At 50.3% G+C, this 26,494-nt stretch overlaps 1 protein-coding gene across 1 annotated transcript; it reads left to right on the plus strand.

Moving 5' to 3' along the window:
• Positions 1 to 2,133: 2,133 nt before the first annotated feature.
• On the plus strand, positions 2,134 to 5,966 carry kcna4 (potassium voltage-gated channel, shaker-related subfamily, member 4). Its single transcript, XM_037448552.2, has 2 exons — positions 2,134 to 2,180; positions 2,466 to 5,966. The coding sequence occupies exon 2, from the start codon at positions 3,080 to 3,082 to the stop codon at positions 5,108 to 5,110; it is 2,031 nt and encodes a 676-aa protein (XP_037304449.2). The 5' UTR covers positions 2,134 to 2,180; positions 2,466 to 3,079; the 3' UTR covers positions 5,111 to 5,966.
• The last annotated feature ends 20,528 nt before the right edge of the window (positions 5,967 to 26,494 follow it).

Genomic DNA, 26,494 nt, shown 5'->3' on the forward strand with positions numbered 1-26,494 from the left:
CCTCCGTTCCTTCTATTGGTGAATGTCGATGGAGGAGGGTCCGGTCGACAGGTGCAGCCGCTCCATCTTCACATCGTTACCGACCTCACAACTCCCCCTGGTGCTGACCGAGGCGGATGCTCGGGGGGGGGGGGGGTGCACGTGGTGAGTGGTTGATCAGGAAAGCGCTCTGCTCATGTTGAGTGTAAAGTTCAGAGGGAGAGACGCCGTGTTCTCTGTAATACACCGAATCCTGCAGAGCATTGGATTCACGTTTAGTTTTATTAAAAACAAGTAAGTGGATTTAGACGTTTAGATGGCAAACCAAAAATATTCCGATGGGAATATTACAGCTGGAGATTTCCAACGTACCTGAGGGAATCACAGGAACGTTGCGCTGTCCTCGCCGTAATTCGAGCTTTGGACTCAAACGGAGAGTTGGAAACAAACGGACGGAAATGGGCTTCGGCCACAGACGGCCGTGCATCGCAGCACCCTGCGGTGCTACCTGCAGAGAAAACAGTCCAATTAAGGCTGGGCTCGTTCCAATGGAGCGACCAATCAGAGTTTGGGTGATCCAGATGAATTCCTGACAGTGACTCAACAGTTCAGTATCATTATCTCCACTGAGGCGAATCAAATCTTCTGTGTGAACAGGCCACATTAATGGCAATGATATTCAATGCAGTGACTTGTTTTCAATACTCATTACTCACAGAAAGTGATGCGACTGCTTTTTCAATAGTAGTTCCTTGTTTGACTAATTAATGAGCACAGTGATTTGGTACCAATTTTTATCTTGAATTCCAATATTTCTGGCCCCAACTTGAAAGGTTCACCGTCGCACGCCAAGAAGTGGGTCACAGTCAGGATCAGCCATTGTGCCTTTAAGAGGAGACCATCAGACAAAGCCCCCCCCTTTGGGTTATAGCATTAATGTTCCTCTGCAAACCATCGGGGCGGGGAGAGGGGCCTTTTTTATGCAGGATTCTCCAAATACGATAGGTCATTTATTTGTAATGTTTTACGTTGCTGTGGATTTGTTGAAAGCAAAACATTCCAACATGGCATTGCGTTGTTATGTAACAGCTCATCTCTTTTTGTCTCAGCAGCCGACTCGCTCACTCAAAAGTTCATTTGCAGATGTGACAAGATGGTTGGATATTTTGAAATCACGCTCATCAGGATCGAGGTTTGAGAAGCCTTGGGTTTCTGGTCCTGTTGGTTATAGCTGATAATGACATTTTTTTCAATATATTCAGTGCTCTTATTCTAAAAACAATTTCTAAAGGTAAAACGAAAGCTGCATTTTTTTTGTGAGGATGTACTTCCTGCTGTTAAAGCAGCGCAACCTGCTCCGTCACACCTATTGACGTCACCGGTGGAATGGATGGAGACTATTTGATTACATTGTGTGTGTGTTGAAGAGGAAGGGGGCGCGGGGGGGGGGGGCACAGGTTGCTACCTAGCAGTGTTGACGGAGGGCAGAGCACAGCTCGGGTGTGAGAGACTGCAGTCACAGTGCGCGCAGTGACCGCCTGCGTCCACTGGGGGAGGACCGAGCACCGCCTGCGCGCGCTGCGGTACACGAGCGACTTTCTCCCCGACGCTCTCCATCATCATCATCATCATCACCACCATCACACACACACACACACACACACGCGCACGCACAAACACACACGCACACTCACACAAGAGGGAGGGATACCGGAGAACAGGTACAGACAGACAGATGTGCGACGCTCAGACTCTGCCGCCGTGACCGCGCCGCCCGCACACCTGCTTCTGTTTGCCTCCTTCCTCTTTTTACATTTTTTTTTTAATTTTCTTTCATTCTTTTCCCGGCGCACCGGGAGCGATGCAGCGGCAGAATGGGGGCTGAAGTGGCGACAGATCCTGTTGAATTGAGGCGAGACGTCTAGACCGCAGCCCCTAAAAAAAAAAGACAAAGTGTCCCTCCTCGGGAGTGCGTCAGAGCACGGATGGATATAGTGGATGATGTGGCCGCGGGTTGGAGACGACGAGGGATTTGTGGTATTAACCCCCCCGAAATCAAGACGGGAATTTGGGCAGGAGCAAAGAACTGCATCCTCACCTAGCTCCCCTCCTCCTCCTCCTCCTCCTCCTTAGATTTGTTTGTTGGTGGGGGGGGGGGGGGGGGGGGCGCTGAGGCGATTTCACTTGGCCCATTTTCACATGTAAGTATTTGAATGTCAAGATGAAGGGGGACACTCTATTTTAAAGGCAGGGAATTTCACGCGTAAAGTCAGCTCTAAACATACCTGTCTGCCATGCGTTTATTGCCCAGCCTCTATCCCCCACGTTCACTCAATAATAACACTGGTGACAATACAATTAAAATGTACCGCCCTTGATATTGAAACACGTGTATCCAGTCGCCCAAACCACGGACATCAATACGAATATTTTCTCCTTTTTTGCCAAAAACCAACTGCTGTTCTTCTCTTGTCTTTCCCTCGCAGAGAGCGTCGGCGGAATGAAGTATTTCAGATCCACCGGAGCTCCACTAAAGCAACACCGCGGATCATTATACATCTCATCGTATAAAATGGCAACCAGGAGGAACCGCTGGAGGATGATCGAAAGACGCATTCGGGCCGCGCAGAGATTGACCACCTGATGGGCACCGGAGGGCGCGAGCAGGGACAGTTTGGGCTGCAGCTTGTTGACTTGGTGATTTATAATCAACGAATAGTCAGAGCGCCTGCGTAACCGCCTCTCACGTTTTCTTTAGGGGGACGAGGGAGATGGGAAGGAGGGAGGAGGGAGAGGGGGGGGGGTGGGTGTTTTGTTTATGGTAATGATGTCATGATCTACCTAAAACGGGAAGACAGGCTCATCCATGCCTCCTGTCACGTGCCAGTCACCACATGGAGCGCGCTCAGCGTGGACTTAATTGCGGCGTGCTTGTTGTCCTCGCGTTCTCACGCCCGCAGCTGATTGGTCGAACCGGTTCATGCCTCATTTTGCGCCGATCCGCAACTTTTATCCGCTGGGGCCGCGTCCGCGTCGCCCCCGGGCGGTTCCCGTAGCGCTCGCTCATTGACTGTTTGAGGAGAACAGACATTTACAGAAAATGGAGTTTGCCATGGTGGGCGCGGACGGCGGGTGCAACAGTCACCTGCCTTACGGATATGCCCAAGCGCGGGCACGGGAAAGGGAGCGCCAGGCTGCCCAGTCGCGAGCAGCGACAGCGGCAGCGGCGGCTGAAGGTGGGTCCGGTGAGGAAGGAGGTTCCTCCTCCTCCTCCTCCTCCTCATCCTCCTCCTCCTCCTCCAGCGCTCATCTCCTTAACAACCGTCAGCCTCAGTCTCACGCCGCCTCCTCCGCGAACGCCAACAGCAGCAGCGGTACCGCCTCCTCCTCCTCCTCCTCCTCGCAGCAGCAGCAGGAGCCCGTGCAGCAGCAGCAGCACAGAGTTCTCAGAGAGCGGAAAAAGCAGCGCGGCGCCGGGCGGTGGAGACGCAGCCGGAACACTCTCGGCGGGGACCTGCGCCACTCGGAGCTGGCGCTGCTCGGATCCGAGGAGGAAATGATGATAGAGGAGGAGGAGGATGAGGAGCCCGATGATGAGGTGGCGCGGGAGGAGGGGGGCCGCGGGAGCAAGAGGTCGAGTTTTCTGTGCGCCATGGATGACGAGGAGGAGACGGCCTCGCTCACGGACCGGCGCCCGCACTCCGGGTACGAGAACGCGTACAGCGAGTTCGTCTGCTGCGAGAGAGTCGTCATCAACGTGTCGGGTCTGAAGTTTGAAACTCAGCTCAAGACCCTCGCGCAGTTCCCGGACACCCTCCTGGGGGACCCGGACAGGCGGATCAGGTACTTCGACCCGCTGAGGAACGAGTACTTCTTCGACCGGAACCGGCCGAGCTTCGACGCCATTCTCTACTATTACCAGTCGGGCGGGCGGTTGAAAAGACCCGTGAACGTGCCGTTCGACATCTTCTCCGAGGAGGTGAAGTTCTACGAACTCGGCGACGAGGCCATCCTCAAGTTCCGGGAGGATGAGGGTTTCGTGAAGGAGGAGGAGAAGCCTCTGCCCAAGGACGAGTTCAAGCGCCAGATCTGGCTGCTCTTCGAGTACCCGGAGAGCTCGAGCCCCGCGAGGGGGATCGCGGTGGTGTCCGTGCTGGTCATCGTCATTTCTATCGTCATTTTCTGCCTGGAGACGCTGCCGGAGTTCAGGGACGAAAAGGAGTACCTGCAGCCGCGGGTCAACTCCACGCAGCCGGACCACGGGTTCACTCCGTTCAACGACCCCTTCTTCCTCGTGGAGACGGTTTGCATCATCTGGTTCTCCTTCGAGTTTATAGTCCGCTTCTACGCGTGCCCCAGCAAGGCGGAGTTCTTTAAAAACATTATGAACTCCATAGACGTTGTGTCCATTTTGCCTTATTTCATAACCCTCGGCACGGACCTGGCGCAGCACCAGGAGAACGGGCAACAGGCGATGAGCTTCGCCATCCTGAGAATAATCCGCCTCGTGCGGGTGTTCCGCATCTTCAAGCTGTCCCGCCACTCCAAGGGGCTGCAGATCCTGGGTCACACCTTGCGCGCCAGCATGCGGGAGCTGGCCCTGCTCATCTTCTTCCTGGTCATCGGGGTGATCCTGTTCTCCAGCGCGGTGTACTTCGCCGAGGCGGACGAGCCCACCTCGCAGTTCACGAGCATCCCGGACGCCTTCTGGTGGGCCGTGGTGACCATGACCACGGTGGGCTACGGCGACATGAAGCCCATCACCGTCGGCGGGAAGATCGTGGGCTCGCTCTGCGCGATCGCCGGCGTGCTGACCATCGCGCTCCCGGTGCCGGTCATAGTGTCCAACTTCAACTACTTCTACCACAGGGAGACCGACAACGAGGACCAGACGCCGCCGCCGGTGGTCGAGAGCCTCCCGCCGGGCTGCCCGTATTTCCCGGACTTTTTACGGAAATTTAGAGGCTCGCCCTCCGGCTCCTCGCTGGGCGACAAGGCGGAGTACATGGAGATGGAGGAAGGGGTGACGGAGTCGCTTTGCGGGCTGGACAAGAGTCCGAGTAAAGGGAACGGCACAGACATAGGCAGGAGGAACAGTACGAACTCCAAATCCATTCAGACTGACGTGTGACCACGAGAGGTTCGTTTTTGCCCCCCCCCCCTTTTTTTTGTTCTTAACAAATGAAAACGCCCCATGAACATCCCCAAGGTGGTCCAACCACAGGATTTACGCACGCGTCTCACACCCGAACACGCACGCACAAATCCAAGGCACACACCCACAGGGCACCAATTGGCAGGTTACATGTCCATCTCACTCTGGTTTTCTCTCTCCACAAAGTTTAGGAACAATTAGGATCGATATTCGCCATAATGGGTGGATTGATTAGTCGACTAACCTCTGCAGGCTTTTGATTCTGACAAAAAAAAAAAAACTCCAGACAAGACAGGCCATGCATTCGCACTTTATCAGTTCCACCTGTCAATAACAGATAGATGCAATAAAGTTAAAATACAATAATCTTTTGCACTAATGTAGAAGTTGGCGCTGTGTTTGGCTGGTTTTTGGGTTACAGTTTCAGAGCCAGAAAGTGCAGGCCATGGAAATGGCACTAGTTTAGTCATCCTCTGACCACTTAGCTGAAGAATGTTGGAGGAACCTCTTTGGGGAGAGGAAAATAACAATAACCTCTCTCCGGCGCTGCCAATAAAAATTGGACTCCAATAAAGGAAAAAGCCTGAGATGAATAACTTTTGCGAGGGATCCAGCCGTAAAAAAAAAAGAAAAAAAAATCCCATTGATGAAGACGCAGCGATTGGCGGCCATCAAATAAACCGAAAGCTGTAATTATTTCTGACATCTACACAAATACCCTTGTTTCTCTTTTTCCAACACAAACAGCCTCGTGTCGTCGAGTCGCTGTGAGAGCTAAGCACAGGAAACAGCGGAACAAATACATGGCTGGATAAATTACTTTGCCCCCCCCCCCCCCAACCCCCCAGGTTTTTGCCCCCCCCCCCTCGCTTCATTTTGAATATGACAATATCCCTTTACACGGACGCAGATGGAAAGCTGTAGCAAAAAGGACTCTGTGGAAAACTGCTGTGGAAAAACCCTATATGATGGGAGTGGGGGTCGGAGGCGGGGGGGGGGGGGGGGGGCGACTTCCTCTCCTATCCGCGTGGACTTTTAATGTTTTTTTTGTTTTTTTTCTCCACTCGAGAGGACTACGTGATTATCTCCGAGCTCAGCGGACTCCCCCCCCCCACCCATCCCCCACCTCCCCCGCAACATGGACGTCTTCCAAAGGTACGTAGCCCTCGTGCAGCATCTCGTTCACGCGCGCAACCCTCGGTCACGCGTGCGTAAAAGCCTGCGGATGAGTCAGTGTGGCTGTCCTCATCCACACTCCCAGCTGTTATCATACAGAGACGTGAGGTCAACCCTGAGGTCAAAGGGTCAGTTGTTGAAGTGCTTGCACTTGGACGGTCTCGATGACTCTCTGATTCGAAGATGGTTGATTGTAGTTTCGTGTGCTTCCTCGGTCTCCTCCGTCTCATTGTCTGACAATGGGCGAGGTGTTTAAGGTGATCGCTGTGTCGCTTCGTTTTGACGTTTTATTTTGCCGCCTGAATCTGCACGTTGCATTTTCCTGACATTAATGAATAATACACGCCACGACGAAGGCCACGAAGCGCCGAGAGCTGAATTTTAAATGGACGAAAGAGGCATCTGTTGTCTGGCCGTTACGCTTTTGAAATGCGAAACATTTGCATACTCAATGAGGATTGAGGATGGAGTAGAAGACACTTTAACATAATATATTAGTAAGAGCCATTTATGTCATGTACATGTGCAGAGGTTAAAGGTTAAAGTTGTGCTAACATTATATGATGGCAACACAAAAGATGCAGAATATGAAACTTAATACCAAATGTTCAAAAATTTATCAGCCTTTTATTAACAATCCAAGAAAACTCAACTCCTGGAGTCACGGGAATTATGAAAAAGCCCCCCAAAAAGGAGAAAAGATGCTACTGCTTGACTCACAAGTGCATTGATGGAATGAATCAATAGATTCTTCATATCGTACTCGCAAAAACGCAAACCTCTGTGGCAGCCAACAGAGATCCGTGCAGCGGATCCAAACACGGGCTTCCAGGATGCTTCTCGGGCACGTGACCACTCCTTCGGCATGTCAGTCACTGCGCTGTGTGTTCATCCCCCCGGAGGAGCGTTCCCACACCGGCCCCCGCATCCAAACACACCACGAAACGCACCGTCGTGGCCCGGCGCCAGCTCCTCTTGATACCTCACACTTACATAACATGGCTTATGGCAAGAGGCGCAATCCAAAACAATCACCCCCCCCCCCCGCCCCCCTCCTCCTCCTCCTCCTCCACGAGCCCAACGTGCTGCGGGTCAGGCATGTCGTTCGGCCCGTAGCGGCTGTAGCCGCCCCGTGATGCAACATTGAGATGTTGTCCCCGGAGACGGAGCGCTTCTCACTGTGTCCTCGGTGTCCCGCGCGCCGCCCCAGTGCAGAATCAAACCATATGTTATGTCACGGCGGCTGAGTCGAGTCCACGCAGAGACGGCTTAGCGCACGTTTTGGAGCAGGGGTCTCCACACTCTCCAGGCCGGCAAAAAAAAGAAAAAAACCTCACTAGCATCCCGCATATACTTGGTCGTTACCTTACTGGAGTCAGCCTGCGTCCGCCAGTAAGCAAGGATCGCTAATTAGCATTAGCATCAGTTCCGGTCATCTGTGCATGCGTGACGCGACGTCATTTTCTTTCATCGATGGCATGCCATCGACTGGTGCTGCCTTCGCGGTTCGACCTCCACCGGTGCCCAACAGGTCGCTAACGCTGCTAAACATGCTAACAGCACAAACTGATGAAGTGGTCCCTGATGTTAGCTTATTTTTAAACCCTTTTTCTATCTAGAGCCTGGGTTCGGTTTGATCGATAGTAACATGGCGGCCAGCTCTGCATGCAGATTGATGTCCCTTCGTATGGTGTCCCTTCGCATGGTGTCCCTTCGTATGGTGTCCCTTCGCATGGTGTCCCTCTTTGTGCAAATAGATTCCTTTGAAAGCCTTCACACTGTTCCTTTGCGTGTTCACCTTAGGGTAAGGACTCATTTCACCTCTGCTCCGTACTGGTCAACGGAACAAAAGCCCTTACTTTGATCCTTAGTAGCATTGTGAAGGTGTGAAAAGGGCCGTCCTATGAGAGGGAGGGAGACCTCAATCAAAGCCATGTGTACTTTAAATGTCCTCGCACAGTCCTGGGGACAGATCTAATCGGCCCGGACAAGGTGAACCCAAACAACATTTCACAGAAAAGCAATAATAGCAATCTCGAGGCGGTAACGTCTCTCCACTCATCCGTCCTGATGGAGGCGCGTCGCGGCGCGCCCCAGCTGTGACCGCGCCGCGAGTATCTGCGATAATCGTTGTTCCAGACCTTGTGCTTTTGGCCGTCAGCTCGGGCGTTCGAGGAAGCGGGATGGAGGTGGCGGGTATTTAGAACAGGTGTGAGCCGCTCCCTGACCCCCCCCCCCCCCCACCCCCCGAGAAGAGATTATCTATCGATCCATTTTCAACGCAAATTTTAGTATTAACCCTTTAGGGCAAAGTGGTTTGAATTGGGGATTCTGCCTCCGTTGTAAACCGCACTTGTGCTGCGTGACCTTTGACCTTCCAACGAAGCGGCCCGAGGCCACCATAGTGTTTTTTTTTCTTCTTCCCCGCGTAGACAAAGGGGCTCACGGCCCAGAGATATGAAACACGTTTGGGATTAGAGCCTCGGTGTAAGTTTAAACCCGGCCGGTTGTTTCCACGCAGCGGTTACGTAACGCCGCTCTATAGAAGCAGAGCAACCCGATTCTTTTACTCCACTCCGCTGTATCGCCCTCATCACACAGCACCCGCGGCGTTATTATGTTACTTCATTACAGACCTGTAGATTGAATTGCTAATTACACGTGAAGCCTCCGTGTTGGGTTCCTCCACCCACTGCTTCTGTGCATATCGCCTTACGCCGCCTACACAAGATAAAAACTATGAAAAACAGTATGGATTCACGTTTAAAATGCAGTAGACACAGAGGTGTGTGTGTGTGTGTGTGTGTGTGTGTGTGGTCAAAAAGGTTTGTCGTTTCAAGCCGGGGCTTCTTTCTTCTTTCTGTGAGAGTTTGTGAGTGCCACCTAAAAAAAAAAAAAACCCACACACACAGCGCTGTGCCTTTTTCTGTGTGTGTGAACAAGCTTGAGATTTGATTAAATGGAGCAGCTGCTGAACCATAAAAAAGTTTTCCACTCCCGCTCCCCGCGAGGATGAGCTGGTGAGCAGAGGAGCCGGCGCCCCGCCGCTCCCCCGTAAACCAGTGAAGGGCTGCAGATGCTGATCACGCTGCGGGAATCCAGCGCACGCACACACACGCACACACGCACACACATGCGCGCACACACAGCGATATGAGCCCAGCAGCATCACGGGCGGGGTGAGAGCCACGCAAGGCAACTTCAGGAGTCATCTCTGTCTTTCTAAATTTCCTCACGCGTCGCGTGTTGAGTTTCCTCTTCGGGGGGGGGGGGCGACTCTTGTTTCCTGGAGAGGAAATCGAGTGTCGGGTTTATTTTGGCAGCTGCCCGCGCGTCAGCGTCCGGCGCGCACGTCTAAAGCATCTAAAGCCGGACAGGAGATGAAGGGAGGAGGGGGCTCTCCGTTTTGAGGAAGGCCATTGCGGTATTCCTCGATGCAGAGGAGCAGGTGACTCTGTGAGTGGCAGTTTGTCCCCATGACGTTACAGTGCAAGAGAAAGTTTGTCAAGCGGCAAAACTGGATAAAGTTTTCCACATGGTCTGGAAATGCAGCGGAACCGAGCGACACCGATGTCACCGCCGGGCCGGGAGCCGGATTGGACCCCTGTCCAATTCTTAGGGTTCTTTGGTTGTAGACTTTCCTATTTGTAAATTTAAAAACACTGTTCAAACGGATCTTGCAGGTTTATAACCCAAAATGTAGCCCAAATAACAGGAGGGGACTTTAGTGATGAGTCATCTTACATTATTAATGCAGGCCTGCTGTATTAGGCTGCACCCATAACATTCTACTCATCAACATCCACGTTACGGCGGTAAAACAAACCTCTGCCACAGCAAACTGTGCGAGTGTTTCAAAGCTTTAGGTGTTCGATGACGAGGACCTCAACTACGATGCAAAGGTCCGTGTGGGGACTGCTGGTCTGGTTCAGATCATTATCACCAGCCCTGAGGCCTTTCTGGCCTGCGTCATTGTCCTCGGATGCACGTGAGCCCACATCAGCTGTTCCACATCACAGTGGCGTGAACCGCCAGGGCTCAACGTTAGGCGCCATGCGGACCCTCAGAAGCGGAGGGAAAAGGGAAAAAATGTGTCCGCCGTGACGGGAGTGGGGGGGGGGGCTCTCCGGCCTTTCGGGAGGGTCTGCTTGCTGTGACTAACGCTCGCCCATCCGGAGGGTGGGGGGGGGGGCGCTTCTCGCTGCACGCAACCAATCAGCGGCGCCGCGGCCTCGACTCCCCGTACATCCAGATGAGTCCGTTTTTTCGGGGGGGGTCTGCGAGGGCCGAGATGCACACACACGCACACACACACACGCGTGTGCGTGCTTCTCGATCCAGGCAGATGGGTTTGGATTGTGACCCGTGAGCGAGGAGGAAGAGGAAGAGGAGGAGGTTGGAGGTGAGACTGTGTGGTAGGGTCGGGTATCGAGTATCGGGGATCGAGTGGAATCGGGACTCGCTTTGCGATTTGCCCCGGAAACCGCTGAACACCAACGAAGAAGCCTCCACCGGAAGTGTTGGCATAACAGCGCGATCGAACATGGGTGGCGTGCGTCGGCGGTCCAACAAACCGAAAACCCCGCAAAATGCAACATTTGCGGCAGAATTGTTGTTGTTGCATAAGAGGCTGCGCGTCAAATATGATGAAGCAGCTCCGAGGTCACGGAGTGGAAGTAAATGTGAGCCCCGTGTTTGACGTCTCTTCCTCTGGCTCCAAGGGCCCGTCAGGGGGAGCAAGGTAACGTTTAAGTACCTGCAGTATCACACACTCACGTGTAAATGTGCTTTTGTGAGGTTTCAAAAATAAAGCTCTCTTGAGGAAAGTGTACCCCTGTTAAAATGTATTCATAATTTATAATGTGTATACAATATTCAAGTTCATAGTTTGATATTTATATTGTAGTTGAAAACAGCCCTGTTAGAAATTCATAGTAAAGTTAATAAAAAGTAAAAAGTTCATAGAATTAACATTGACTGAGAAGGTCAGACTATTTCCTTCAGAAAGACCCTTGGTCAGCTAGCTCATTTAAAATATCTTAAACTTAAACTTTTTTCAAACGATACCCAACCCTACTGTTGAGTGCACGTTGCCACGGACGATAACTAAATCCAGCGTGTGGTTTGTACGCAAAAGACTCCGCGAAGAAACGTCCATGAAGCCTTCTGTCCTCCTGCTGGACTCGTGGTCACGTGCCCTCGCCGTAGTCCGAGCTCGTGGCGTCCGGGCGTCCAGGGCCTTCGTAGCCGCCTCACACCTCGGTAAAAGGTCATTGTTCACTCGTTAGTGTCGGTTAGAGGCGTCTCACTAAAGCTTTGCCGCTGCAAACAGAGACAAGGAGCCGAGGGGAAGGAAGAGCATTTCTATCCAAAAAATACTCCAAAGCAGCAGCTGGATCTTCAATTAAGGACTGAAAAACACATTTTTCTTTCTCTTGTCTTTGTTCACCACTTATTTGTTTTCACAATAACTTCACAGGAGACGTTACGTTCAATTTGGAGAAAGCAGGGTGCTACGTTTAGCTGTAGAAGATGATGCAGAGAGGATGCTGAGGTTCAGCTTGAGGTCAGAAAGACCCTTCTGCAAATATCTGTTCAAAGTAAGACCCGAGTGACCAAACTGCTCCGCTGGTGCCGACCTCACACACACACACACACACACTTACACACGCACACACACACGCACACACACACACGTCGCTTCGAATCCTCTTACGCTGTCGCTCACATGATGTGTTGTGATCTTCGTCTCTCTCTGCTCGTCCTCCCCAATTAGGGGGCGAGAGCTGCCAGGAACTTTTATTTATTTATAACTTATATGAATGTGAGAACTCGAGAGCTGCATTAGCCATGCGTAGACCCCCCCCCCCCCCCCCCTCCCTCCTTTCTACCTTTGGGCCATTTGACCCTTTAAACGTTATGGGATTGAAGCGGGCGGGACACAAGGAATCAGCGGCTTGCCTAATAAACCGGTACCGACTAATACCTGGACTAGTTAGCGCTCAGTTAGCACATACTTCTAGCACATTGTAGTTTTTTCTGGATGAAGTCTCACTCTCTTGGTTTCTGCTGCTTCCCGGTTGAACTTGGCTTTTGGATGAAGCTGTCGGCCAAATGTAGATGTCAATCAACCGGTGGGGTTTGATTTTGTAAACACAGCCGCGAACACGTTGTCAAAGCGGGATGTGGAAATTTTTCGGCTTCTCTCCCGGAGAAGGAAAAGTCTTCGTGTTCCTCTTTTTGTTTTTTTTTCCGGGGTCGGGCCGGGTCCACGCGGCTAATTTTGGAAGCCTCTCCCCGACGCAGAGAAACCACAGGGCCCTCTTTTAGGGTCGCTGTTTTCCTCGCCGCGGACAGCGAGGCCTTTTGCTCTCATGCCGTCAGGCTTTCCTGCCTCTTTTCGCCCTGCGGTCGGCGGATTTTAAATTGCCGCCACAGTGCAGGCGGAAAATTCCATTTCATTTTTCCCCCCGTGAAGATATTGGTTGATTTTTGTTTATCTGTTTGTGTGTGGGCCCCAAGATTGAAATAGCTCAAAAATGCAAAGGAAAGTCTTGGAATCATCCGACTGAACAAGAACACACGGACCAAGTGGGAAGGGTCGTGTCGTGGCTTTTATTCTAACTGTTTTTTCTTAATTGATAATTGGCTGTGATAGTAAAACTGAGCAATAAACTCGACCTCGGTGGGATTACGACAGTCAGAGGTCTCATGTGCAACAAGCTTTTTTTTGTCTCCTTCAGACAAACGAATGCTTTTTAAATTGCGCATCACACCGAACGCCACTTTGCGCTCTGCTGTCGCGCAATTGAATATTAAATGTGGATCCTCTTTGCTTCGGCATCCTCAATCTGCATCAAATCGCAATCTTTTCAGACACTTGCAGATGAGGGTTTTTTTTTCTCTCGTTTCCTCCGCTTCTGACGCAGTGTATCGGCACGCGGGGACAGACATGTGATCAGTTATCTCCCCAGTATTTGCCTCTGTGGGTTTCCTGTCGGCTAATTGGAGCCCTCCCATGTGTCCCGGGCTGTGAGGAGCTGCATGTTTGTGGTTAAAAATAGGTACAGCGTTTCCTGCTGTGCCAGCCGCGGATCTGTTTCACAGAGACCCCTCCTCCCGTCTGCTTGGCAGAGGCTCGAATGCGAACAAAATACATCACGCATCGTAATACTAATTCTTGTTAAATGGAACGTCTGAGCTTAAAAATATAATTCTGCTACGTTCATTTAAATTTGAAACATAAATTGTAACCTGATTTTTTATGTATGAAAGCAATATTTATTCGAAATACACATTTGATTCCTATTTTGCTGTTCAATGGAAATTTTTCCAAAATATGAAAAAACCCTTCAATGGGGAAAAAAAGGAGAAGAAACCTTAGGGAGAACGTCAGAGGAGGATCCCTCTCCCGGGATGGACAGACTGCAATGGATGTCATGTGTACAGAATCAACCATGTAAAAGATGTACAATACACTCAGTTTCTCTAACAGAAATGATACAAGTAATTGCAAGTAGCAGAACAGGTGTACGGCAGGACCACTGCAGGGACAACCTCCATCAGATAGAACCACCATCCACAGAGGCTTCTGTGGGGAGGGAGAGCAGAAAGATGTTGGTTTTTGATGACAGTAATATGAATCATATTTAAAGTAATGATGATGGCAGCAGCAGGTGTCAGCGGAGCCATGAGCCAGGAGTCAGAACCGGGGTCCGCACGAAACTATGATCCACGGAGACCTGCTAGGCGAGAAAGCACAAAAAACTCCCGGAAAGAAGCTTAATTAGTGATGTACATTAATAAAACATGGATGATTGTGGGAGGAGAGAGTGAGAGTGTGAGAGTGAAAGAGGGGCTCGGTGTGTCCTAAGAAGTCCCCCGGCAGTCTAAACCTAGAGCAGCTTAACTAAGGGCTGGTCCAGGCTAACCTGAGCCAGCCCTAACTATAAGCAATATCATTGTAGGGCAATACGGTGTAACAAGCTCTTTAAGATAAGACTGTGCCTCACCAGCAAGTGCCTTGTAGGTGAGGAGAAGTACCTTAAATTCTATTCTTGATTTAACAGGAAGCCAGTCAAACGCTAAATCCTTCATCTCCGCATTGAAAAGGTTGAGCACAAAAGCAACATGGCGTACGACCAGGAGGCCTCAGAATATTGACCCACAAACCCCGAGGTCTTAAATACAGTCGAGATGGAACTATTCCTGTGACATCACCTGTCGGCACGTTGCTTGAAGTTGCTCTGCTGGCTTTGCGTGTCCTCCATACACGAGTCGCGAGAGGAGATGTCATTTATTTTCCCTTTGATCCAGACGCCATCACAGCGGCAGAAGAAAGCGATCCACTTTAAATACGAAATATACTGAGCTTCAGCAAATCGTGAGATTTAAGTGACAGGGCCGATGGCGTCAGATGAGTCGGCTCGTTCGTTCCGTCTTTGCAGAGGGGGGGGGGGGGGGGGTTGGGGCTTTGTGTGTTCTCTTTGTGTTTCTGAATCCCCCCCCTCCCCCCCCCCCCCGAGTGTCAGTCTCGATCAATCGGCTCCGCGCGATGCGTTTCCGGGGCGTCGCGTTGAAATCTCTCTCCCTGCGGACGGGGCGAAGGGCAAAAAAAAAACAACCATGAAAAAACCACAGTGTTTGGACTAAATGTAACCATCACCATGGCAACATGGACAGAAATCTCTGACAGGGGCTATTTGTCCGTTAAAGAAACACAAATTCCCCAGAGTGCGTGTGTGCGTGTGTGCGTGCGTGTGTGTGTATGTGTGTGTGTGTGTGTGTGTGTGTACCCTCGCGTGTTCTTTTTTTTTTTTTCACGTGTCCCCCTTGGTTTTGAAAATATGTGCTTTTGGAGGGCCGGGTTTTTTTCCAAATGGCAAACAGGAAGGAAAAAGTGGAAAGTAATAAATGAATGAGCTTCTTTGTGGCTGCAGTGGAATTAGCTCATGATATTGCTGCTGCGCTACACGCTGTTTTTGAGCGTCTCTCTCTGTAACAGCTGGGGAGCGAGGTTCAATCCACGGGCTGAATTATGCATCGCGTTGTGCACATTACACCGTGTCTGCTTAAACGCCGTCTTCTCTCGGCTGCCATTGTCTCAGAAGCTGCTCGCCTGTAGGACGCTGCACGAGGAGACGAAATAACAGCTACTCAGGGATTAGATGTGGCATTTTGACCCTTCACGGACCGCTTCGGAGCATGTTGTGCGCAGTTTGTCGAGTGTCTCCGGGCCCGTGTGCTCTTTGTGTTCACACACTGACCAACAATTCCCTGCTGGATGAGCAGAAATAGAAAGTAGGCCCCGTCCTTTGCACCGCATCCTCACCTTCGCCGTTTCTTATAATAAGTAAAACTGCTGTGCCCATTGGCAGATGAAAGGGCAAAGAGATGTGAGTCTCGTTGTAAACGGGTCCGTGGTGTTTCCCTGATGTGTAATTACCGCTCGGTCGGCGCTGTCCTTCAACAACACGGTTGCAGCAACACAAAGCGGTGGCGTGTTCGTCGGCCCCGTGCTTATTGCACCATGATGACGACTCGGAGAGGCTCCTCGTGCCGATGATTGCTTCAGGCAGAACTGAACAACTTTCTTTCCTTCGTCGACGTTTGGATCCCTTTGGAACAAATGATGTGGAGGTCAGATTTAAGGGGGAATTGGATTTAACCTCGTTTGCAAAAAAAAAAAAAAAAACTGGGGAAAATCAGTGCAGTTGAGCTCGGCTGCTCCGTTCATTCGGGAAGTCGAAGCGCCGCCTTTGGCAGCCGAAACCCCGAACGCAAGCCCGATTACATCACATTTGAGCAGAGTGGAAAAGGAGTCTTTTCTCCAGGTGAGAGAGGAGGAGGAGGAGGAGGCGGAGGAGGAGGAGGAGGCGGTGTGTGCTCTGTGGTAGTTTTCCACAGCGGGACGCGGCGAAGTCGCCGCGTCGCTGGCGGTAGGCGGCGTGCAGTCGGCCGGCAGTAACGCCGGATCACGCGCCGCGTCCTCCGCTGTGAGCCACTGACGTGTGTCACTGTGCCCCGTGGAACGCAGGCTGCAGAACGCAAACACAACCACCCAGAAAATACAGTTTTACCCTCACAACAGAGCTTTAACAACACACACAAACAGAGCGGCACAGTGTGATTGGATTATATCAGGGTTCCTTTACGCTGAGTTTCATCCATTCAAGTGGCGGCAGCATTTATAGTAGTGAAAGAAGCCATCACTTGTGCCGGGATACTGACGTTGGGCCGGTTCTGACTGATCCGTTTAGTATCCAGTATCCAGTATATCTATCTACTGTACCTACGGAGACAAAATGTGCCGGGGTATGAACATTTCCGAGTGGAGGCGGATGGCGTGTGACGTGTTGCACATTTCATCTTTTTAATTCAACCCTCGGCATCAGATCAGCTGATACTCCCCCCCTCCTCCCCCCTTCCCCCCCGAAAGCATTGCTCTCTGTACCAGTGCATCCTTTTAGTCCGAACCCAGTCGGGCAGAAGGAGCTCTGCGATGGGAGGGGGGGGGGAGTTCAGAGAGGCCGAGGTGAAAACATGCGCCATGCGCTGCGTGTGCAGGAATGACTTCATTCTGCACCATGAAAGGAGACGCCACCACAGAGAGGGAGGTCTGACACTGAAAGAGAGGAAAGGAGGAGACAATCGACCGTCCTCTGCTCACACAATGGAGCACCTGCTGCAGCCCCGACACAAAGGAGCGTCCCCATCTAAAAAAAAAAACCCCACATGATCGAAATGTCACCTTGTTAATGCGGGGACGCTACGGCGAACAGCCGTGAGCCCCGAGCGGCCCGAGACTTTATTCACACGCTCGGGCTGGAAGGTGTTGAGAGAATGAAACGGGCCGCGAAGGTGTGTTGATCGCGAGTCGAGAGCCTCTGATGTCAGTTTGTCTGAAAACAAACACACACGTCAGACGCCAACGAACGACATCACAGCGCATGTGACGGCAATAATATGTCTCCCTTCAGCTTTTAAGGATTCCAGATACACCTTAAAACACCTTCATTTTGGTAAAGCAGAACAAACGCCGCGTGTGCGACAGGTGTACGGAAACAACTGCACCCCCCCCCCCCCCACTAAGACACCTGCACTGTGGCCTGTTGCGGATTATCGCTCCATTATTCATCCTCCCAAATAACCCGGCCGAGTCAAACAGGTGAGCGGGGGCCACGTCGCGTGTTCGGGCTTCACATTACATCACGTGTCGTTTAGCTGACGCTTTTATCCAAAGGGACTCACAATAAGTGCATTTCCACCGTAGAGACACAAACTCGGAAGAACAAGTAACAAGAAAGTAACATTTTCGGTCAAATAAGCAGTTTCTAAACATGTTATAGATTAGTGCCATTATAAGTACAATTTAAGTGCTACGATTTGTTAGTGCTACAGTGTGTTAGTGTTTTAGTGGAGGTGGGGTCTAAAGGGGTGTGTCTTTAGTCTGAAGATGTAAAGGTTCCCTGCGGTCCTGAATCAGTACCTGCGCCGCCTTCTGAGTGAGAAGATGTACACACACACAGGTACACACAGACAGGTACACACACACAGTTACACACAGGTACACCCACACAGGTACACACACACAGGTACACGCACACAGGTACACGCACACAGGTACACATACACAGGTACACATACACAGGTACACACAGACAGGTACACACACACAGGTACACACAGACAGGTACACACACACAGGTACACATACACAGGTACACACAGACAGGTACACACACACAGGTACACACAGACAGGTACACACACACAGGTACACGCACACAGGTACACGCACACAGGTACACACACACAGGTACACACACACAGGTACACGCACACAGGTACACACACACAGGTACACGCACACAGGTACACGCACACAGGTACACACACACAGGTACACGCACACAGGTACACACACACAGTTACACACAGGTACACCCACACAGGTACACCCACACAGGTACACGCACACAGGTACACGCACACAGGTACACGCACACAGGTACACACAGGTACACCCACACAGGTACACACACACACACAGGTACACCCACACAGTTACACACACACAGTTACACACACACAGGTATACACACACACAGTTACACAAACAGGTACACACACACAGGTACACACACACAGTTACACAAACAGGTACACACACACAGGTACACACACACAGTTACACACACACACAGTTACACACACAGGTACACACACACAGTTACACACACACACAGGTATACACACACAGTTACACACACACAGGTAACGCCTGCGTTCATGGTTTCACGCACTGGGAGCCTTTTTTGTGTCAACCAGTAAGACTGGGAGCCATTTGTGTTAAATAGACGCCGCATTGGGTTCGTCCCACTGGAAGAGCACTTGCGTGAGTCGAAGCTGGTGGAGACAGAGACAGAGGACAGAGGACAGAGGACATTCTGTGGGCGTGGACCATCGTGCGGTTCAGACCGAATGCTCCCGATTGGATCACACGGTCATCCGCAGCTCGGGAAACAGCCAACAGCTGTACAACCTGGAATGAGCGGATGTGGAGTGAGAAACGTGCGGTGCGTGGGACCCCTTCGTCCTTTTGTCTCTGTCCAGGAGCATCGACCACGAATCGCTCTCTAAATATCGATGCTCATCACTTAATAAAACACTTAACGACGCGCTTGCTGAATCCAACTGAGCGGGTTGATGAAGACGCTTCTCGGCTTGTCAGCGGCGTTTTTGGCGGAACACTTGTTTCTTATCCCTTTTATTCCAGCACAACTTCATTTCAACTTCAACTACTTGGAGATGAGGATGAATAATTGACTTTTGAACCTGGAAGTCAAAGGACTAATTAATCCAACAAATCATCTGAAGAGGAGACACTCATCTAACAAAGCAGTTCCCACTGCAGGGACGCCACTTTGCTGTCGCATATCGGCCCTGAAATGACGTTTTCCGCTGCTCCGTTTCTTCATGCTTAAAGCTATAATCATGTAAAAAAAAAAAAAAAAAAACACAATTCCAGTGTGCCAGTTGTGCAAAGTGACTTCTGGGATACATTCCAAGTCCCCATTCCATCAGGGGGAACAACATGGCCGTGTTTATGCTCAGAGGCTCAACATCTGCTGTTGCTAAGTGACTGTGAGCGTCTCGTAGTGGAATCATGACACGGGAGATTTGTCGTTAAATGGCTGCGTAAAGGTGGTTAAACTGGTTTTTTTCTAGGCGTTCCCTTCGAAAACCAGCCACTGGGTACGTCTCTTGGGTTGTGATGTTCTACTTTGAAATGCAGAGGAGACGCTTGTGTAGGAAGTTGTGTACATTCCAAATGGGTCCGTGTTCATTTCCAGTTGAGGTGTTTGTTTGATTAGACATCGGCTGACAGGAAGTGATTCAGACGGAGGTTGAGTGCAGGTTTCTTTCAGAGCAGCAAAGCAACACAGCAAGTGAAAGGCACGGACATTTTCCCATTGACTTTTAAACCATGCCCCTCCTTGCTGTACCCGGAGGAGTCGCCCCCTGCTGGCTGGTAAAGAAGCAGGTTCTAGCTCAGCGCGTTAGCACGGCGCGGTGGTTTTGGAGAGATTAAAGTGCTCCCCCCTGTCACCACTAACGTGTTTATGATTGATCCTCTTGAGACGATAAATGTGCAAAACGAGCAGCTGAGATGAATTCAGTTTAGACCAAAGTGTTGCATTGCTGCTGTAAAATACACTACTGTAGCATGAAATATAGAATACTCTAAATTGAAATGCACATTGATACGTAGATTTATTACACAGCTAAGGCTGAAAGATCTCTTTTCTTCAGTGTCACGTGGGACACATGCTGCTACGTTTCTGTAAGTCTTCAGTGACCAGGGGAGCTTGTTGCATCCTTCCACGTCCACGCCCCGTTTTGTCCTTTCGTGGTGATCCGGCTCGTCGCCGCCTTAACGGCGCCTGCGTCTCCCGTCCCGCCTTCAACCCAGCGCGACAGTCTGTTGGCGCCACGTGGCCCTGCGGACCGGCAGCGAGCGGCGGCCCCGGGGTTCGGCCCGTCGGGCGCGTCCGGCTAGACCGGAGCAGATGTGTGTGTGTGTGTGGGTTTTTTTTTTGTCGTTGTTGTTTGTTTGTTTGTTTTTGTTCCAACAGAAGAGCTGACGGAGAGCTGAGCACGGTGCACGTTGTGTCCCCGGCGTGCGTTGTGCTGCACGAATATTTATAGTCTATCTTGTGTTTGTTTGTTTGTGTGTGTGTGTGTGTGTGTGTGTGTGACACTGCCAGCCCTGCAGGGGTGTGAGGCAAGAAGCAGCAAGAGGCAGAAAATCCCCGCTGCCTTTGGATTAGTGTCAGCGAGCAGGAAGCGCCGCGCTACACGTGCACCCTCCGGGAGTCACTCGGCGCACGCCGCTTCCGGCGGCTCCACCTCGTTTCCACGTCCCGTTTTTTTGGGGAAATGAAGCCATATTTGGTTTCCTTAAATGGCCTGAAAAAGAAATTCTGAAGCTAATCGCTTCGTGTAAATGGCGCGCACACGCGTTTGTCTCGCTTCAAACGTGTAGCGATTCACTAATTCTAAGAAAATCGGCACGAGGCAACATCCTCGCTCTCCAAAACGACACACACACACACGCCGGCATGATGGACGTCTTTAATCTTCCCGTCCGTGGGGACGCTGCCCTGCTGTGTCTCTACGACGCCATCGGGGGGGGGGGGGGGGCCTCCTGTGAGGAGGAACGGCTCTCAATGGGGCCCCCGGTGATGACGTTTAGTGACGCGCCGAAACCAGCGGGAGGTTTTAAGTTGAGAGGGAGGGGTCTTAATCATTTCGGTCAAAGCAGGTGTAGCATTGTAGTAGCAAAGTATTTTTCAGCCTTCATTGAGTCCTCATTGAGCTGAAAAATAAAAGAAAGAAAAGAAGGGAAACCTGGCAGTGGGACAACGAGGGTTCTGCACCGCCGAAGGTCCTCCGCCAACACCTGGGCGGCTGCCCTCCTCCACTGACATGTGGTTATTTATAGCCCCAATATTGGCGTTAGCTTAGCGCTGCCGCTCTATCGCGGGGCGGTGCTTTGTCGCACCAGCCGCTGCGTTCAAAAATGTCGGTGAGCCGCTAGATCTGCGAGGCTCCGAGGCCCTGTGAGGAGCATGATGTCACATGACACCTGCCACACTTCCTTAAGAGGTGGGTTTACCTTCAGCGAGCCACTCAGACAACAAGCTACACGCTTCACTCCGCTCATTCCGCCCAGAGACCTTTCATGTTAAAACTGGCTCAGAGAGACAGTGAAACTGTCCCAAAGGAGGCTGGAAGCAGGTGTACTTGGGCAGACACTACGAGAAGGATCAGCTTTGTTCCTTCAACATTCTGGTCAAAAGCAAAAGCAGAAATATGAACCAATAAGACATGCACGATCTCTACGGGTTCTTGTTCCAGGGTGAGTCGAGCCCTTTTGGATTGCTTCCCTGGTATCAACCCCTTGCAGTGTGTTTGATATCACCTGGAGCTTCAGGGCTCACCTGCAGTGGTACACCTGCAGCCCGACGCTTTTTTCTACAAACACCATGATGATTTCACAATGGTTTTAACTCCCTCCCAAAAAAAAAACAGCTCCCGGGCCTCTGTGACTTGCGGGTGGCAGATGTATTTTTTACCGTGGATCTGAACAGGTTGGGCTCGGCGCCCTCGGCTTCGCCCGCAGGAGGCGGCGCCCCGGCGTGAGACGACCGGAGCTCTGTGGTTGACACAGAGAGAAAGAGAGAGAGTCACGGCTCAGGGAATCATAAAGGGGGGGTTGTCTCCTTTCAATGGAGGGATTTCCCTCTGCTTTTGTGTGGATGTTTAGCCGAGGAGGCCGCGATGGTCCTCCTTCCTCCCCGGGAACGCTGCGATGAGGACCTGCCCCTGAGAGGTCACATTGTGTTTATTGTATTATTTGGTTTTCTGTGGATCCCGTGTTGACCCAAAGACTCTGCTGTAAACACCTGTGTTCATTCTCTTGTCGTCACAGGTACGGCGTGTCACGATGTAAACGAGCGCAGGTTTATCTCTTAAGTCTTAATGAGGGAATTAGATGCGAAGACAAAACACTCAGTGCGCGCGTGGTAATCGCCGCTGTGCCCGCCGCAGCTCTGATTGCCTTCATAATGTCTCCGGCTCCACGGAGACTTGGTGGAAATCCTCAAACCGTCGAGGTGGAGAATTACACGACAGCTGCTCCGTTTGAAGGAGGACTGCATCTTAATGAGCACGGCCGTTATTCTGTGACGTGTTCGGCCCTCCGGGGGCCGGTGGGAGGGGGGGCGGGGGGGGGGGGGGGTAGCAGGAATAATGTGAACACTTTGCGGAGGAGGAATTATCTGCTTATCTGTTCGGAGCTGCGACGTCAGAGTGAGGTTTCTTCGGCCTTCCCCTCGTTGGGCAGATCTCTAATGGCCTTCTGCAAAATGTATGTACTCCTTCAACAATGAACTTGAACAGGGCCATAGGTGAATATGACCAAGTCAAATATGAATGTTTGAAAGTGTGTGAAAGTACTGCCCCCCCCCCCCCTCCCCTCCCGCCCTGTCTGGGTGCTTCACAGGAAGTGGCTATGATGACCCCTGATGATTATCTGCCATTTTTTCTCCAGAATGATAACAAAATATTTGCTTCTGTTTCCTGTTTCTTTCTGTTTCTCTATCTGCAGCGCTTCCTGTTACGGGGAGAAGGAGTAACCCCCCCTCCCTTCGCCCCCACCCCCCCCCCCCTCCTACAAACCTCATCTCTGGAAATCGCAGCGAGCAAGCAGAACATTGTGACTGGTTCACCTCGAGCACGAGCTGGGACTGAGAAAACAAAACCCAAAAGCAACAAGGACCGGATTGGACGGCGCCGCGTGGGACACGCAGGGAGAAAAAAAGAAAAAAAACCTGCGGGGGAGGGGGGTCGAGTGAAGTTGGCGAATGAGTAAGTCGTGGCCCAAAATGATTGCCTTAATTACTACGCATACGCTGATGTACCAAGTGATGAAACTAAGAGACTTATAGTTCAGAGGTGTTTTCTTTACATGTGAAAAAAAATAAGTGTCTTGTAAGGAACAGATGTGAATATTTTAATATGATAGCGATAACGTTTTGGTTGTGACGTCGACATAATGTTTTAGTTGGGTCGGCTTGGTAGTTGTCCCGGGTTACCGGAGGGTGAGTTGGGCCCTCAGCAGTACGACTTAATCTATTTTTTTTATCTCGTTTCATATTGTCAACCAAACAAGGCGGACCTGACCTGCTCCTCTCCAACGATAGACGTAAACCCTCATTCAGAAGGTGCAGAGGCCCGGGAGCCGTGACATGCATCCACATATATATAGAGATATATATATTTATATATATATATGTATGTGTATATATAGATATATAAATATATTGACTGGCTCAATGCGACATGAAATACATCAGAAGAATATCCTCTTACATTAAGATCCACCAACACAACAGCAAAGATGTCAGGCACATAAAGACCATCATAAATATCTGCCACACTCACTTTCTATCCGAAAAAAGCAGCCGGGCTTTTTACCTTCAAGATGAAATACCTTTAGGTTTTTTTTTTTCCTCAGATGCAAACTTAGAGCTGACTGACCAGCTGCTTCGTCGATATGTTTTCACTTTAACTGTATGCAAAAGTTACATGGACGTGTGTTATATATTTTTTTAAACCTAGCCTTGATAATTACATAACCAAAGGTGAAACCCTGAATTTATTCTATGTCGTGGACTTCTGGAAAAATGTCGTGATAGATGCGCACTGAATAGGGGAAAAACAATGTAAATAGCCGACATTTATACTCGTGTGTCCTACGATGTGTTGCAGATAAGAGTCATTTGAGACTTTATACTTTCTTTGACTGTTACGACCATCAACCGTTACTCCGTGTGGGTCCTCGCTGACACCTCCGTGTTGTTTGTGAGTCCTGCTCCGACATTCTTCATCCATTTGGCCCGTTTCTCTCTTGTTTTTTTCCACCTCCTCGTTCGTTGGACTCACTCAATGGATCGGGGGGGGGTAATTTAGCCTCGGGAAGTAGTAAATATCACGTATTTGAAAGAACACGTGCTTTATTATCCTACATTTCTCTTACATACTGTGCTGAAGAAAATACAAATCCCCCCTCTGTGATTACCTCGATACTAGAATCCCTCCGAGAAAAAAACGACAAAAAAAAGACAGTTTCAAATAGAAAGTGGACGTTCACCGAGAGGCAAAGATCTTCCTTTAGAAAGGTCCAGCGTGTGCGATGCAGCGCCACCCACTGGTCAGGGTGCAGATCGCCTCCAACAGAAGAACCGCCAGGTGACGCAGAGACGCCACGCCCTCCCTGGAGGAGGCGTTTGGGTGGTCTGTTCTGGGTTACCATGGAAACGTGGGGGAGCAACATGGCCGACTTATTGTGAGGTAACCCCTGACCCCCTAACATTTCTAGGAGAATGTAAGCTTTTGTTTAATTGCTTCATCAAACCCTCTTGGATTAAAGAGAATAGTGCAATGTTGTGCCATCAAACCCATTAATATTCATTACTTTTTAAATACTTTTTAGATATTTTGTATGATTTCGTACAATTAGACACTTTTTCTGATGACAAAATGTGGCCAAATGGTAAAACACAGAATTCTAAAAGTTCTAATTTGGGAAAAATTTAAACAGATTGCGAACAAAAAAATGAAAGAGATTTTGTGCGGCCTCATTTCAGGGTGATTATAAAACTTATGAAAACCAATTAAATAAATGAAAAGGGCCAACGCTAAACCCTACACGCTGGACCTTCTGAGACTAAATTAAAAAGATAATATAACCAAATATACAACGCTCTTGTAGATGTATATTAACAGAATTGATTTTACTCTTAATCTTGTCAGATTACAAACCTCAAGCACAAACTGTCCCAGAACCCGAGGGGCTGGGAGACCGGTTCTGACCTGAGAGAGTCGGGGGGGGAAGGACACGCAGACACCATCGTACCAGAAGCCAACGGTAGCCGGAAGTTGCGGTGATGCAACAACGCCGGATACAATTTTTTTTTTGGGGGGGGGGGGGGAACGACACATTGATATCTAGTGATACGTTGGGTTTTGTGTTACCGCGAAGCAGCACGCGAGACGTTAAGCCAAAGAGTAACACACACACAGGCCCACAGGTTTGTGGGTTAGGGGAAACGAGAACAGGATCAGACTGATTAATCCTCCGGGGGCAACGCGTCCAATCGGGCGGAACAAACGAGAGGAGAGCCAGAGAGAATCTGTTCAACTGGACGGGCCCTGACCCACTTCCCCGATCTGAGGATCAAAAGTCAGCGGTTCGTGTTCGAGGGGGCAATTAAGTCGAGTTCACTTAACACTGCTTTTATCAGGGGGGCAAGATTTTTTTGATGCAGATTGAAGAGTACACCAAAAGTAATTCATCCTTGTGTTAGCCGAAACGAGACAAAAAGAAGAAGAAAAAAGCACGTAATCCGCATTCATCCACACGGGTACTTCTCACGAGGTCGTCTGGTTTGATGTGAGTGGAAAAGGATTAGTGGGAAAATATCCGACACAAGAAGGCCAAAACATCAAATCAAATTCTCCGTGACACGTAAGAAACTTCCGCCGCGCCGTGGTGATTCGGCCAATGAGCCGCAGGGAAGCTGGACGCCACGCCGCTGTGAAGCCCCATGTCAGGGGTCACAACTTCACGTTCACCCATCCACAGAAAACGCTGACCGCAGATCAGAATCGGTGGAGAGCGACAGTCCGGCGTGATTCAGTGAAGTGCTTCATTCTACATTTAAGGATTTTATGCTGCTTTTGGTGTTGCCAGATTTGACACAAAACCCTACGGACTGCATTCTATAAACTGCTGAGAAGGCAGCTTAGATTTGTCATTTTAATAAGAAAAATGAAATAGGAGCAATCAAACAATGAAATACTAACTTTTAATAACAAGTATTTATCCCAAAGCCAGTACAGTAACTTGAAGTAAAAAATAAGCGCTAATCGCAGGTCACGTGACGAGTACAAAGGAAAATGGCGTCGTCGATGTCCTCTCTGAAATCAACGTAGCATTAACGCATGGTGGCGTTAGCGAGCTGGCTAACTAGCCGCTAGTTGGCTACTTAGCTCGTTGATTAGATTAACTTAGAAAATGTGTGTTGCCTAGTTCAAATAAATAGATGAAAATGC

This window comes from Pungitius pungitius, chromosome 4 (genome assembly GCF_949316345.1).
Source record: "Pungitius pungitius chromosome 4, fPunPun2.1, whole genome shotgun sequence".
Lineage (NCBI taxonomy): Eukaryota > Metazoa > Chordata > Actinopteri > Perciformes > Gasterosteidae > Pungitius > Pungitius pungitius.